This window comes from Hipposideros armiger, unplaced genomic scaffold, assembly GCF_001890085.2.
Source record: "Hipposideros armiger isolate ML-2016 unplaced genomic scaffold, ASM189008v1 scaffold_1299, whole genome shotgun sequence".
NCBI lineage: Eukaryota > Metazoa > Chordata > Mammalia > Chiroptera > Hipposideridae > Hipposideros > Hipposideros armiger.
Window position 1 is genome coordinate 228,429 of NW_017732649.1, and position 16,857 is coordinate 245,285.

General features: G+C 35.9%; 1 protein-coding gene across 1 annotated transcript in view; it reads right to left on the reverse strand.

Annotated features, from left to right (window-relative positions):
- The window catches only part of MMS22L (MMS22 like, DNA repair protein), a 132,348-nt gene that overhangs the window by 80,058 nt on the left and 35,433 nt on the right, over window positions 1-16,857 (reverse strand). The window contains exon 13 of the mRNA XM_019633381.1: window positions 16,337-16,840. Within this exon, the coding sequence (XP_019488926.1) occupies window positions 16,337-16,840 (504 nt within the window). The remainder of the gene's footprint in view (window positions 1-16,336; window positions 16,841-16,857) is intronic.

Genomic DNA, 16,857 nt, shown 5'->3' on the forward strand with positions numbered 1-16,857 from the left:
TTAAAATCCATGTTTGCAACCTTTTGAAAAAAAACATATATATATATATATATATTTAGCTGAGCCATCCTGCCACCTGTTGGCAGCTCAGCGGTAGCTCGGCTCGGGAATCGAACCCGTGATCCTCTTGCTCAGAGCTCGCACTCTTGAGTGAGCTCTTAACCAATTGAGCCACTCGGCCAGCCCCCAGTAATATATTTTACTATAGGCAAAAGAAATTATTAAATATGATTCACACATATTAAATAACTGCAGTGAAAATTTGCTGTGTTGGTTTTGATGCTGGATATATTAACTCACAAAATTGAACAACCACTAATATTCCAGTTAAACTGAGCAACTCAAATTTTCAACCAAATCTTAGAAAATTAGATAGGTACAAGAACCAAACTAACTTAAAATAATATATAGCTCCTAAATGTTCACTGGGATTGAATAAATTAAGGTTTATTATACAATAAGATACTATGCAGTCTTACACAATGTGTGTGTAGAGATAGATGTCTTTGATCATTCATCGAAAAACTGAAGCTTTTTTGTGAGGTAAAATCTGACTTTTCCCAATTAAAATAAGGGAGGTGGTAAAAGAAGCATTGTCCATAAAAGAAGAAGCAATAGCAGTTTAGAAAAATATTCCCCAAAGGGTTAAAAGTGGTTCCCTTTGTGGAGGAGAGTTTAGGAGGAGAGCGACTTTTATTTTCTGCAGCATACATTTTTACATTTTTGTAGTATTTACATTCTTTAGAGGATACATGAATTTTGATAATATACAAATAAAAAGAGATGCATTAAAAACTCTCTCTAAAGCCTTCAAGTGCTTTAGAAATTATATTAAAAACTACTTTATATTTGATAATAATAGTAAGAAAAAAGGGGCTTAAAGAAAATAGTAGGGAACCTTACGGACAAATGCAGGAAAATTCTTTTTTTCAATTCCGAGATGAAAGGTAAATTAACCCTATTACCTTTCATTTCACCCCAAACTCTAGAAGCTTTCCATCACTATGTTTTCAACATACAGAACTACAGTTTTGCTCTAAAGGAAACATTTTTTTTAATTTTTCTAATCTAAGGTTTTCTACTAGTTAAAAATTTGCTTCTGTAGGATGCAATGTAATTCTATATATATGTGCATGTATAAAAACTGAACATAATTAAACCATGGCTCCCAATTTTTAAAAAAAATTATATCTAAGATTCTGTATTTTAATTCAAATCATTAATACACACACACACACACACACACACACACACACACACCTTCCACATATAATCAAATATGTCTATGAAGATCAAAGCCTCATTTATAATGTTATAAATGGCACCTATGGAGTTGGGCAGCACACAATTTACACAACAGTTCCCACGGACTCTGACAAGATACACATAAAGACATTCATCACAGTTTTGCATCTGATAGTGAAAATTTCAAAACAGTGTAGTTTTAACCAGTAAGAAATGGTCAAGTAAACTATGGCATATTCACACAATGAAATATTACAAAGCCATCAAAAATAACGTTGTAGATGTCACTGATACGAAGTCTTTGATGATATATTAAGTTAAAAAAGTAGGCCACTAAACAATATTTAACCCCAATTCTGGTATTAAAAAATGTATACAAATAGGACAAATCTAGAAGGTTATAACAAAATATCAATAATTCTCTCCTCATGGTGAGATACATAGAAAAAAATCTGTCTACATTTTATAAATTTTATATCACAAACATACAATAACCTAATATTGAGGGGTTTTTTTAATTATAACTGCAGAAATAAAATGAAACAAAAGCGGTCTCATATCATAGGGCTCGGGTTTTGTTTTTTTAAATCATTTGACTTCTGAAAGAAATCTTTTCCTTCCATCCCACCCCCTTCCTATGAGGGAGGTTTATGTAGCATAAGCTACATAATCACAGGCGTTTTTCACTTTGTATTTTTATCAGGTATCTTCAAACTGTGCTAACACTGTGGTTGGTAGTCTGTTGATAGATTCTGAAGATTAGTTGTTAGTAAAATGATGTTATTGATAAAAATACATAATTGAGAGGTCAACCCACCCAACGGAGGCCCCCTGAAAGCACACTATTCCAGGCAGAGTATACTGGAGTCTCTTGCCCTGGGTAGTTTCATTTCATAAATGGATTAACTCTTGGTGAACTAGAAAATTCTAGAACAACCAATTTCCTAATCATGACTTTTTTTTAAAGCAACTTACTATTAAGTAGGCTCTATAATACCATTTCCTTTGCATCCTATTACTGGCAACTTTTCAGGACCAAAGAGTTGCAAATTCCTGGAAGTCTACAGAGGAAGGAGGCTCTTTTCTTCATTATCTTTCACTGGTTTCCAGGAAAACTGCCAGTAGGAGGCAGCAGCGACTGGCTGTGGCAACAGCATAGGCTCTCGTCTGCACAGCAGTTAGCTGCTGGCTTCATTCTGCTGTCATTATATAAGCAAGATGACACTGTTCTCTAATCCAGCCAAAGCTGATAAGTACCATCAACCTGTCACTTCCTACATTTCAAATTCTAACATCACAGCATCAAAGAGTTTTTACATTTCGATTTCTTTTGCTGGCAGCAGCCGGTAGCCTCTCATTCTCCCACGGTGTTCTAATGCTGCATTTGCACACCGGGGTTACTCCCAGCCTGAATAGCAGGTCATCCCCTGCTCACTGAGCTCATCTGTGGCCCATGTGCTAGGCAATTTAGATCCAATCAGCCCTTATTTAGCTCAAGAGTAATGAGCAGCATAGTGACACAGACTTAAGCCTGACCCTCAGGACACTGCTCATCAAGCAGTAAAACTGTGACAAAATCATTCATCTTCCACCCGCTGGCAAGAAATAATACTCGCACTCACTGTATTACTTTTCAAGATAAAAAAAAAAAAGTCCTGAATTTTCATGATGTGAGACATTAATTTGCAGAAAGCTGAATTCCCTTAAACCCCCCTGTTGCTATGAGCTCACCAGGGGGAAACAGGCCTTAGGAGACTGAAATGGAATAAAGAAAATTGCTCCGGCTTTCTTTTCATTTTAAATAAGCCTTAAATCTGACAAGAGATATCCTAAAGAGAGAAAAATATATATCTTGTAAGGTAAAGAAGAAACAATTGAAATTAAGAGTTCCAAATACTACTTTCACTCCTTATATTTGTTCTTAATATTGTTAAAATATAAATAAAATTTGAAATAGAGCAATTACTCGCCTTCTCTATAAGGTAGATGGAGAAAGGTAAGGAATTGTTCCTTACAGGCCAGATGGTGGCAAAAGTGAATTCCTAGCATAAAACAAAACTGTACTCTGATGTTTTCTAAGAAATACATCTTAAAGAAAATAACTTCAGGGTAATTGCCAGAAGATGGTGAGGATAGCTAGAAATACTTTTAAACTATAATAAATCTACTTTTCCCACAATTTATAGTGCCTTCTAAGGTCTTACTAATCCAAAAAAATTAACACGATAATTAAGAGATCGGTTTCCTTCCCTCACTGACACATCACATCATTAAAAAATATATCTAGTATTTTCCTGTACTACACTTATTAGACAGAAAGGCTTCAATTATTATGGTTTCCTCATTTTCTTACTCTGAGTACTCCCCTTTATAACCAGAGCCGCAATGGCAGTTCATCTCACTAAGTTTCTTTAGACTAGGTCCACTTATTGAAATCACAGTTTCAGGTCTTTTTACCCATTTTATAGTTGGAAAACAGTTAACTTTAGCAATCCTGTCAAGACTGAGATTTACCAGTCTTCAATATATTTATTATGACAACATGTCTTTGGTTTAAGAAACATAGCACTGTGTGGTGCCATGAAAGAGCACAGTGGCAATGCCTTCCCACAAACTCATTGCTGAATTTCATCCAAAGCTTCAAAGATCTGGGTGGTCTCCATACCTACAGTGAACCATGGGGTGCAGACAAGGAACCACAGCGACATAAATAAGATTGAGGAAAGTAGCTTCCGCCTCACCCCAACATCTTTTGATTTATTACCATTTGCTAAAGAGAAACATTCCAGGGCTGGTACAGGAAATAATCATGGCACTTCTATTCCCTAAACAACTGAGCTGATCCACTTTCAAAAGAACGAAATGTTTCCTTGACAGAGTATATTTCTTTTGTCCTTGTCCTTTAATCCCACTGTTCTGCATCCCAATTTCTATTTGAAAGTGTTTTCTCCGCCCTTACCTTCCCTGTTTTTCTTCTCTAACTATGAGAGGTGGCTTTATTGTTTCATCTCAGAAAAAAACAGATTTTTAGTAACTTCGAGGCCTGTGAATCAGAAGTCAGAAAGCTCCCTTCACCTACTTCTTGAAAATAATAGGAGTAATCTTGGAAAGAAAATCTAATATAAAATGCCAGTCATTTCTTTAATTTTGACCTAAAGTATAAGTGGAGATAATGAGACTAGAGGCACAGAAAATACCAAATGAGAAGACTAAGAAAGGTAGGGAAGGCTAAAAAAGTCCATGGAAAATGGTACCTTTTCTTTGTACCCAACAATCTAAATTTTACACAGATGTGCCTGGCTGCCAGTCTGTTTTCTTACGTTGTGTTGGAGTCACCCAATAGGCCCTTTTCAATAAGGAATCTTTCATTCTGGGAAATTGTCTTATTTTACTGATTATTTCCTCTACTCCTTTATTTCAGCTCTCTTTTCCAAATACAGTAAAACCTTGGATTGCGAGTAACGTGGTTTGCGAGTGTTCCGCAAGACGAGCAAACACATTTCTAATACATTTTAACGTGGTAAACGAGCAATGTCTTGCAATAGAGTAGTTTGTTTTCAGAACAAATTATGCTCGCCAACCAAGGTATTATTGTACCTCGCTTTTAACCCAATCCAAATACAGATGATTTCTACTTTTAGATTCAAAATGTTCCTGTGGACTCAGCCTTGATGGAGAGGCTCTTGAAATTCTCAAAAGCAAGTTAAAAAGCTCAAAGGTCCACTTACTCCATATGTCACCGTATTTCAGTGGGAAAATAATTTGGTGATAACTACAGAATTGGCAAAATAAAATAATAAAAGTAGTTCAAAAAATTTCAACTAGAGTAAACACAAGTTTTATCTTTCAGTAACACCAAAAACCTTTCAATTGATTAAGAAAAATGGACTCCTGTCATCTCTCTAGAGATTCCTTCTGCCCGTGTTTAGGTGGCAATAAACATGGAAGCAAAATTCAGGTTATGTATTAAATCTACAGCCTGGCTGCACAGACACTACTGTCTACTTTCATGCTGGATATTGGCTAGAATTGTTGGATAAGCAGGAAAAATTGGGGGACAAGCATAAATCATTATCAAATAATATTGAACAATTTAAATAGTACAATATGAAATGGTGAAAAGGTGATGGTTTAAATAAACACTTACCTAAGTACCTTTCTCCATTTTCTCAGTGTATCTCTCATGTAATAAATACATGAGTGAATACTATACATGCTGTACTTAACTGGTTTGCCGATTTATCCCAAGTGCCTATAATAATGCCTGCTATTACAGTAGATATACATAAATATCAGTTGGATTTCTTAAATAATAATTTGTTTAATGAAAATGTATCTTCTGTAAAACAAAACCATTAGAACGCAACATAGGAAGCAATAAAGGACATTAGAAAGTGTTAAGGAAATTCAAACAGAAGAGATTATTCAAGGTTGGGGACAAGCATACATTTCAAGAGAAGTTTAGAATAAAGAATAATATTGTTCACATCAAAATGAAGAAAATGAACATGCATTGAGATTATTATGGCCCACGTCCTGGATATAGGTTCAGCTTCTAAGTCAGCGCTGTCCACCAGGTCTGCTGTCCACTACACAGTACCCGCTAACTACGTGTAGGTGCTGAGTGCCTCACATGCAACTAATGGGAAGGAGGAGTTGCATTTTGCATTTTATAGTCATTAACCTAAACTGCCACACACAGCTAGTGTGTACGGACAGCAGGGTCTAAGCAGGTACTCACACAAAGCCTAAGAAGGCGGGTATGGCTTCATAAAGGTGCAGCTGAAGCTTAGAAAAGATGAAGTTACTTCTCACAACTGTCCTGCCAGTGAGTAGGGTAGGGTGGGCGGGAGGTGATTTGAGCTCAGGTTTATTGACCCTAAAGCTCCTGCTGTATATAATAGGCTGGGACAGTGGCAACTCTCAGACACTGCCAGGGGCTCCTTAGGAAGCAGAGGCAAATGCGCAACTTGCTGCTGTGGAATTGTCTATTGCTGTCTGGAATTCTGGCTCTTCCCATATATGATGCTCTCTGAGTCCATCTCTAGCTCTGATCTAAATAGTTTTAACTTCTACAATCGCCTTTTCCTTCCCCCAAGCCCTTCTGGGTAAGTCTTTTGTTCTGTGTTTGGTTTCCTTTTTTTCCTTTTCTGCACTCCGCCACCAGACCTCTGTACCTACTTGGACCACCACTGACCATTTCTGACTTCTGATTTTGACTGTGACTTTCATTCCCTATATGTAACCCTTTTCTAGTGATTGGTTATCACATAACTTTAGCTTATTCAGTCCTCAGATCTGGCCTGAACCTAGCTCTGACAGGAAAACATAGACAAAGGTAAGAAAGACTGGGAAATTTCTTGAGAACTAGTAGTTCCATCTGACGAGAGTAAAGGGGAATCATAAGAAAAAGCTGCAGGCATAGGTAAAGTCAGGCTGTGGATGACTCTGAAGACCATGACAAGGAATCTGAAATTTTCTGTGTCCATTAGGATGTCACTAAAGGTGTTAAAACACAGAATGATATACGCAGACTTGTATCTCCAAGAAGGGAAATGTGGCAAGAGAGTATGAGATGAGCATGAGCAATAAAAGAAAAATAAACAGGATTTCACTAAAATTTAAAAAAATTTACACTGCAAAGGACAACATCAAGAAAATGAAAAGAAAACCCACAGAACAGGTGAAAATATTTGTGAATCACATCTGATGAGGGACTTGTATCTAGAAAATGTAAAGCATTCTTAAAGTTCAACAACAAAAAGACAACCCAATTTAAAAATGAGCAAAGGATTCAAATAGATATTTCTCCAAAGAAGACATAATGATCAATAAGTATATGAAAAGCACATGACCAACACCAGGGAAACGCAAATCAAAGCCACAGTGAGATGCCACCTCATACCCACCAAGATCACTATAGTCAGAAAGACACTTAGCAACAAGCATTGGCGGGGATGTGGAGAAATTGCAATCCTTATATGTTATAGGTGGGAATATAAAATGGTGCACTGGAAACAGTTGGGCATTTCCTCCAAAGGTTACAAAGTGTTACCATATGATCCAGCAATTCTACTCCTCAGTATATACCCAAGAAAAATTAAAATATGTCCACACAAAACTTGTAATGTATGTTCATAACAGCATTATTCACAATAGCCCCAAAGTGGAAACAAACCAATGTCCATCAACTAATGGAATGGATAAATAAAATGTGGTATAGTCATACAATGGATTATATGGCAATAAAACGAAATGAAGTGCCAATACATGCTACAATATGGGTAAATGTTGAACTCATAATTCTAAGTGAGAGAAACTAGTCATTAAAGATGACAGACATGTATGATTCCATTGTTCTGAAAGGTCCAGGACAGGCAAATCTATGGAGATAGAAAGTAGATTATTGGTTGCTAGAGATGCGGGGGTTGGGTCGGGGAAAAAGGGGAGTGACTGCTCATGGGTACAGGGTTTCTTTTTAGGGTGACAGACTGTTCTACAATTGTGGTGATGGTTGTACAACTGTTGATACACTGAAATGCATGGTATGTGAATTATATCTTAATAAAGCTGGTCAGTGCGTTAATCGTTTAAGTGATGTATCTCAATAAAGCTGTTCAAAAAAGAGATGGTCTGAGGAAGGAAGGCACTGGAGGTAGAGAGATTAGGCAAACATTCATAGTGGTCTAAAAATTAAGGCAAAGGTAGTGAGAATAGGAATGAGAGGGGAGATCCTTCAAAGGAGACATTAAAAACAATTCTCTCAAGCAACTGGATATACAGAGAAAGTAAGGACATACATAAATGTCACTCTTCTACCTTCAAAAAATTTTCTTTTCCTACAGCAGCTCTTTACCATTTTAGTAACGCAGAATCACAATTTCTAACAGTTCTATAATTGTGAGGCAAAGTTTATATTCCCTACAAACCTGGCTTTGCTGTTAAGTAATCTGTTTTATTTACACATCAAAAAGCATTTTAAGAGTTGGCTTGGGACACCAGCTCTGAGCAGCAGGGCCCCGGTTCGGATCCTACATTAGTGCCAGTGACACTGCACCCTCTATAGCTAAGATGGTGAACAACAGCTCAACCTGGAGCTGGGCTGCCGTGAGCCCCCGGTGACGGCGTTGGCTGCAGTGGGGCTGGTCAGCGTTGGCTGCAGTGAGGCTGGTCGGCAGCAGGTGTGAGCTGCTGTGAGCCGCTGTGAGCAGCCGTCCAATGGCCGGTGAGTAACTGCCTCACCCGGGAAGAGCGCAATGATAATATCAACATGGGCCAGTGAAGCAACATCCTCCACAACTAGCCTGAGGAACAAAAGAACAGCAACTTGTCTGTTCCCCTCCCCCAATTCCCCAATAAAATCTTAAAAAAAAAAAAAAAAAGCATTTATTGAATGGCCTCTATGCTAAAGGTTATATTAGGAATGGGTTAAGTACCATCCTAGATAAGTCCCAACACATACATACACATCCAATGAGATTGCCAGGCATAAAATGTAGTATAAAGAAATGATTATGATATGGATTCTTCTGAAAATAATACTGATAATAATAGCGACATCTAACATTTATTGAACACTTACTAATGTGCCAGGTAGGCACTGTGCTAACCCTTTATATTCACTATTGCGTTTAATCTTCAAAATACCCTAGTGAGGTATGTGCTATTATTCTCATTTTACCAATAAAGCTGAAATTTGGACACATTAAGTTTTCCCTTACAATATTTTAAAAGACTGACTTTGTGCTTATGCAAAGAGAATTCATATCTTTGTACCAGATCTAGCTGGAGACTAAATAAATGACCCAAATATTAATTCCTTTACATGGAACATTGAGTAGATAACATATGTTTCAGCAAAGTAGCAAAAACACCTGCACAAACATTTCTAATAGGGTGAGTAGGTTACATTATTGCATAAATTTATAAATATGTAATACAAAGTGTGCTTACTATCTATATATATATATATATAAATATAGTAAATAAATATAAATACAGCAAACACACTTTGTAAAATTCAAGCCTGGTAAAGAGTAAATGAGGTTGAAATACCCATAGCATACATGTAAAATCTCAGTTGAAAGATATGAAATATTTAATGATGAAAGAAATCTTTACATTTTATATATTCCCAAAATACTAAGATTTATATGGCATTCCCTTAGGATGCTTACGCTTTCTCGGAAGCAACCGAAACTGGTATATAGATCACTCCTAGTAGGCAACATAATTGTTTGATTTTTCAAATAAAAAGTAGAAATACATTTTTCTGTGAAGCATACTCATATGCTCCCTCTCCCAAATTATTAACACGCTGCCCTAAAATTTGCATCAAATCAAACCAAAATCTGCATCAAATCATGTCATACACATACGATGATGAAGCTGCAGATTAGCAGATATTCTAGGCAATCCAGAACACACTGAGCAAACTATATGCAAATAACTCAAGATTCGACTATTTCAAAAAGTCACCCGGTTTCAAATTTGTTTTTGTAATAAAGTATTCTTCAAGAATTAAAAGCTGTTACCCATTCATACTAATGCATTCAATAACAAATACATTACATACATTGAAGACATACATTCAATAACAAAAGGAGGAAAAGGCATGCGTGCTGTCAAGAGTATCCTTTCTATTTTTCCTGAAAAACCACGTAAATTATTTGGCATACAGCCAGAACCCCACGAGACTATTTCCTCTGTACTACCTTCTTCTCTACCTGGACAGCCCCCAGTTCTCTCGCTGAAGGAAAGATGTAAACAAATTTTTTATTTAGAATAAATGATACCATACAAATAAAGGTTAAAATAACTAGCACTATCGAGCATGGAAAAGATTTGAGAGAAATAATAAACGCGGTTCTAGTGCGTGCGTGCGCACACACTCACACATACCCATCCCAAATGTCAAAACAGATGTATAACAAATAGATAACCTTCTAGGCTCATGGAAAGAGAAGAAAAGGGATTTAAAAATACATGTATTTTCAAAATGTATTTTGAAGCCAGGGAAAAGAGTTTTAATCTTTCAAGGAGTTGTACTTGAGTACATAAGAGTTTCAAAACAAGGTAATCCCTTCTGAACTATTTCTTAGCCTCAACATTTAACATTTTAGGTAAATTTTCAACTGCCTTTAGACTTCTTTGAAACTAGGCTCTTGTTTAATACAAAACAGGATGTCAGTTGATCAATATCCATTTGGCTTAAATTCATAAGTCCACAACCTCCCTTAAGTGGTAGAACAAACAGGTACAAAGCCTGAAAATTTATTGTTTCTTTTTTAAACTCCAAATGATATTTGCAGCTGCCAAAAGGCATTTTGAAATCACTCACCCTCACTTCAGTGAAAATGAAAACGGGGGATGTGGAGGAGGGAGAATCTCACGAGGCCTTGTATGTCAAGCTTTTGCCCAGAGCTAATTTTCATAGCTGTGTTATAAAACCCTGAAAATGGAAGTTTAAAATGGAAATGCTGACAGACCCTTAACTATAGCAGCATGAATGGATATAATTAAAGAAAAGCTTTTGGCTACACCTAACTCCACAAATGAAAGACTGGCATTTTTATATTAACCTCAAATAACAGCAAAGTGAGAGCCAGAAATGTGATTCCAGAAAGGTAATGCAAAATGTTAAAGATGACTGCTAAAACTATTTGACATTCGAAGTTTTAAATATGGAGGCATTTAGTTAACATAACCAAGTCAGTATTTTCATAATGCTACTTAATCAGCAATAAAGAATGCTCTGGTGAGCCATCAGCTCCAGTTAGCAGAAAGTGGCATATGAAGTTATTATTTCTTAACAGCCTAGAGGGAGCCTCTTCTCCCTTTAATCAGTGATCTTAGTTCCTTCCTACCTATAATTTCTCTGCCATACAGTTATAAAACTATTACCCAGTTCAACACACACACTCACACGTCCTACACACATATTTATGCAAAGACCAGTCCCTTATTCCCACCTGAATTTGAAAACAGAAGAGATTGCTAAAGTAAAGCATTTCATTCTTTCCCTCGTCAGGGATACAGCCAGGAATAAATATCATCAATCTATGAAACCCATCTTCCTTATCTAAACCAAAATTCAAGGAATTTAGCTGTGTTCTTAACTTAAAAGGAAAGAAAAGGAAAGAAAGAAAGCCTATGCTTTAATTTTTAACAACTATTCAAAATGTCTTTGAACTTTCTAATGATATTAATAGTAATAATATTATAGCATCCCCAAAAGACTCCTATGAAAAGATTTTCAATGACGTTCTAGATTTTGGATTAAGGAATGAGGAACACATCTCTATCATCAAATACCTACAGGACTTTTTCTCGTGCTTTCTCTCCCTGCCTCCCTTCTTTCTTTTTAAGGTGAACAATCCTGAATGATCTTTGGGGCCCTTCCTCAAAAGATCCCAAACTAAAGGTAAGTCTGTCTTAACAATATCTGCCTCGACAGTGCTAAAGATTGATGGAACAAAACTAAACTATGCAAGTCACGGCCTCTCTTATGATATACCGTAATCAGTCTTATTGAAGAACTGTGTGCAAATTACTACACCAGCTTCAGAAATTTAAAAGATGTCAGTGCCTAAACTATGCCAGCAACGATAAAGACCTACGCATTACTGCACCACTCTTGGTCACACGTTGACCTCAAACCCTCTGTTAAAACTGCCCTATAATTTTGGCAACACAAGTTATACATAATTTTTCATATTCACTTATAGCAATTCACTTATAGCAATTTTTTAAAATCACAGTTGAACAGTATAAAACAAAACCCAAAATAAATATCTGTGCAGGAAATTAAATATTATCCACANAATTCATAAGAAAAATTAAGGCTGAAATACAATGGGAAGGAATATCTTAGAACACTTGAGTATATTCATTTCTTCCTACCTTATATTTTCCCATCACACACTTATTGGAGAGGAAAAAAAAAAAAAGAAAGAAAATAGTATGGAAAATTGAAGTATCCCCCAAACAGATTTAGAAACCAAAAGGGGTTACTAGTCAAACATAGCAGCAAAGAAGTTTTAAAATGGAAATAATGAAAAAAAAAAAAAGTTTTATTAAGAATCCTCCAAAGTCAAATGTTTTGAGGGAGCACACAGTGAATAAAACACATATGAAGATTCAATTCCCAGCTCTGCCACTTCCTGTGCAAACCTGGACAAGCTCCTTAACCCCTCTGGGACCCCATTTCTTAATGTGTAAAATAGAACTTCGTAAGATGGTCATAAACATTAAGTGGGAGAATGTAATTAAATGCTAAGTACAATGCTTGCACAGGGATAGCGATCATTTTGGTATCTGCAAGAAAGAAATGTAATTTTTTAGGCCAAATGTTGCCTCTTTCGATGGTGAAAAACCCAACATGTTCATAGTATTGTATCTTAAGCCGATATATTTCCATTTTGGGAGTGTTAAGGTCAAATTCTATCTAAACCAAGAGGGTTGATTAACGACACCTAAATCCATGCCCTCTGATTAAGGAGTTTCTAATAAACCAGAAGACCTGTGGGCCTTTGTACCACAAGCTGTCTCCATCCAGAGTCTGTGCTATGCAACTTCTGCATTTTTCACAAGGCCCTGTGGGGTGTCTACCTCAGCCGTGTGTGTATACACTATTTAATGAAGAAAGCTACCATAGAATATTCCATAGTGCCTGCTTCTCATCAGCTTTGTACCTTTTTTAAAGAATGTCTTCCTATCTTTATTCTGAAAGAACAAATTTAGACATATTAAATTTGGGTTATTTCATACATCAAATTCTTTTACTGAACTAAAAATGACATTTACTCTTTTAGCTTATTCTATAAAAAAGGCAATTTGACAAGTGGGGGTTCATTTCCTTATACATAACCAATGTACCTATCAGAAATCATAAGAAAAAAAAAATTATTTGAAACCTGAATAGCAACTGTTAGTCTGCCTGATTAGATTTCTTTTTAGGATGGAATAAAGAAAGCTGAACTTCAATATCCTAGTCAAGATCCTTCTGTCCAAGAAGCACAATGATTTTTAATTAGTAATTAGGAGATTATTGTCCTACATTATTCAGATCTAATCACATTCTAAGTTGTTTTTATAGCCTTAGATCCTCCAACTTCTTTGAAAATAATATTTTAAAAATATTAGGCTTGCTTAAGAATTCTTTTAACACCATTCCATGACCCTTACTAGCAAATTCTTTCTGTGATCTTAGAAAATAATGAGGCTTTAAAAAGTAGGCAGCATAAAACTAAAAATCTTCCTTTTCATATGAAAACAATAATGCTGTTTTAGAGGTAGAATAAATGCTTACTGTTAACATTCACAAATATTAAATAGGATTACCTCAAAAAACTATTTTTAAAGCAAACACTTAAATATTCAACTGTACCTACGTAAGTAAAATTAAATATATACTTTCTTTACTAACAAAGCTCAATGTTTCTGGAAAATCCTCTGGCTAGAAAAAGATTTGGAACATTATTTGCTTAACTAAAACTACAGTGGAGTGCTTACCAATTTTATTTGAAGACTGCTCTATATGTGGAACTTTTTTTTTTTTTTAAATATTGCAAATGACCTCTTTCACTGTTGGAGATCAAGTCAAAGCCCATGAGCACGGTCAGATTTTAATTTACCTCAATGAGGGAAAACAGATGTAATCAAACTGATCACTCTATCCAAACATATTATTTATTCTTTATGACCACCTACTGCACCCCACAAAATTGGTTTCAAGAACTCCAGCAAGTAGTCCTACACTACTTATAAAATCTAATTTGATGCAATCAAGGCATGACAAAATTGAAAGATTACTAGAGAATGGACTACGTCTTTCTATATATTGTAATGACCTCTTCTTTNATTTACACAGGTCATCATCTTGTTTATCACAACAGCAGGTCTTCACCATTTCTAGCATAGACAAGGGTGACTTAATAATATTTGTAAGGCCTTTCAAAGGAAGCCACGAAGTACTGAAAGAGCTATTCTAAAAGCAAAAAAGACAGGAAACAAGCGTGAAGTCCCTGAGTAAATAAAAATACTGCAAATCCCAATTAGCTCAGTAAAAGTTTGATTCATCTTAATCACAGAAGTTACACAGTCATTACCACATATTCCCCAAAATAATTTCATAAAAGCACAGAACATCAAGAGGTATTCAACGTCCTGGTTTATCCCTCCAAATGTCTTTTTAACAGTTGGTTTGTCCAAATTAGGTTACAAATAAGATCTATACATTGCATGTAAAACTCATTTATTCTTTAAGTTTCCCAACCTTTTGTCATACCATTTATTTTTATATCCTGTCATTTATTGGGTAGGATTTCCTATATTCTGGACTTAACTGCTTGTATCTTCCTAGTGTCACCTAATGTATGTATTCTTTTATCTACTATCTTTTCTATAAGTTGATAGCTGGATCTAGAGGACTGATCAGATTTAGGTCAGGTTTTTTGGTAAGAATCTTTGAATGGTATTGCTAGGTACCTCCTTTTGCAATTAGTAAAGAGGCACATAAGTTCTGTCACTCTTTTTTGTGATGTTCCGGTTGATCACGTTGTCAGCCTGATCTGTTCATTTTCGGGGTCCCCACCAGTCTTTCACTTAACAGTTTCAGCAGCCACTGATGATCACTACCCAGATGGCTTATTTCATCAGATATACAAATTAGTGATCTCCTAATTCTATCATTCCTTCTAAATTAGCTCATCAGAAATCTGGTTACTCTAAATATAGTTTATATTTTCCTTTATTTACAGTTTTTAGAACAAGGGTTTTTTGGGGGTTTTTTTCAGAATAACTTTTCCAAAAGCATCATAAACTCAAGGATTTAAACATATTTAATATGTTTTAATCCACAGCAGTCACTATTATTTCTTATGCTCAAATTTACCCAGCATTGAGCAATGGGAACTCCTTTAAGTTGGCTCCTGTGTCCTTTTGCCATGACTCCAGCTTACTGTGATGCCTTCCCCTGCTTTCAGTTATGATAAGATACTTACCTAGCCTCATCTTGTGCACATTCTGCATCAGAACTAGATTTGGTCATTCCTCCAATCAGCCTGACATTAAGCTTCAGAGAATGGGATTTTTCTCATTTTTTAAGAAGCTCTGTTATGTACAAACCTAAACTTGTAATTGACTTGTAAGTTTTCCATTTTCATTTTCTATCTTCATTGAAGAGTTCAGTATTTATTTACCCAGAAAACCAAACATTCCAAATATTTTCTTCTTTCTACAGGTAACTAATTCCTTTACATCTGCCTTTAAAATTTTTATTTTCCAAATGTATCCTCTCCTTCCTAAATCAATTTTCATATTTCAGTTCTCACTNTGGTTTAGACTGGCAACCTCCTCTTCCTTCTTATTTTGTATATTCAGAAACATATAAATTAACCAAAAATGATACCAGAAATATGGAAATTTTGCCCAGAAAACTTAGGGAAATTCTACTTACCAGTTATTTAAAAATTGCACATTGAATTTGGGAAAGTATAATATCTGCTACTCTACCAGACCAAAAACAAACAGTTCATGGAGAAGATTCAGAATTAGTAAGCTTTTTCCAGTGAAGTTGGTTATTCACTTACTTGTCCATTTATCCATCCATCAAAAATTTGAGAGTGTAAAGATTCTTGCTTTAATGCAGCATACATTGGGGGATAAGGGGATACTTACCTGATCAGGAACTCTGGCTAAGGCTTTGGAACTTAAACTGATGAGAGTAAATCACATTTCAGTAAAGCCACCTCCGATTTGGGCTCATGGTCTTGCTTAGACTATCTGAAACATTCCTCTAGATACTAATACTCTTTTAGGAGAGGCGGAAAGGAAAGGTGAAAAGGCATAGCTCTGGAACTGTACCAGGGCTGCTCTGAGGTTAGTTTAGTTTTATGTGTTTGCACATAAGCTTTCTTTTAAAGAATTCCTGTTGGAAAACCACTGATTTATGCTAATGTAGCAGTAAAACCAACTTTTCTCTCTACCTTTGGATTTCATGAGGATGTTAACAGGAAAACTTTAATATAGAATCAACACAGGTGATAACATGAAACAAATTAATAAACTGACACATTACTGCAAAACATACCTGATTCTGGCCAGAACAGCTTGTAGAAAGTTCAAGACTGTCCTGAGTTCAGATTCTTGACAGGCTCGGAGAAGCATACTAAACCCATCATTAAGCAGTTTTTCATGGGAAGCGTGCAAGCAATGGCTGGTCTCAAACACTTCTTGAACACCATCAATATAGATGGAAAGAAGTGTCCAGAGAGTGTGTCTTTGTCCCATTTCATCGTTCTTAGATACCAAGAACTCCTTTGCTTTCTCCTGGAAATCACCTGAAAATTTCTCAGCCAAAGCACCAATATCCAGGTTTTTCTCAGTATACATCAAAAGGAAGGCCGCCTGACCCTTCCAAATGAGAGGTGATGTTTTAAAGGCAGGCTTGAGGAAATTCAGGAGGTCTAACACATGACTTGCTACATCTTCCACGTCTGCAACAGCTGCCAACAGTAGAAAAAGGTTGAAAAAGTTCTGCAGACCGACTTCAGTTAGTTCTTCCATTCTTTTTTGATGGAATTTAGAATATATTCTGTAAAACATAAAAAA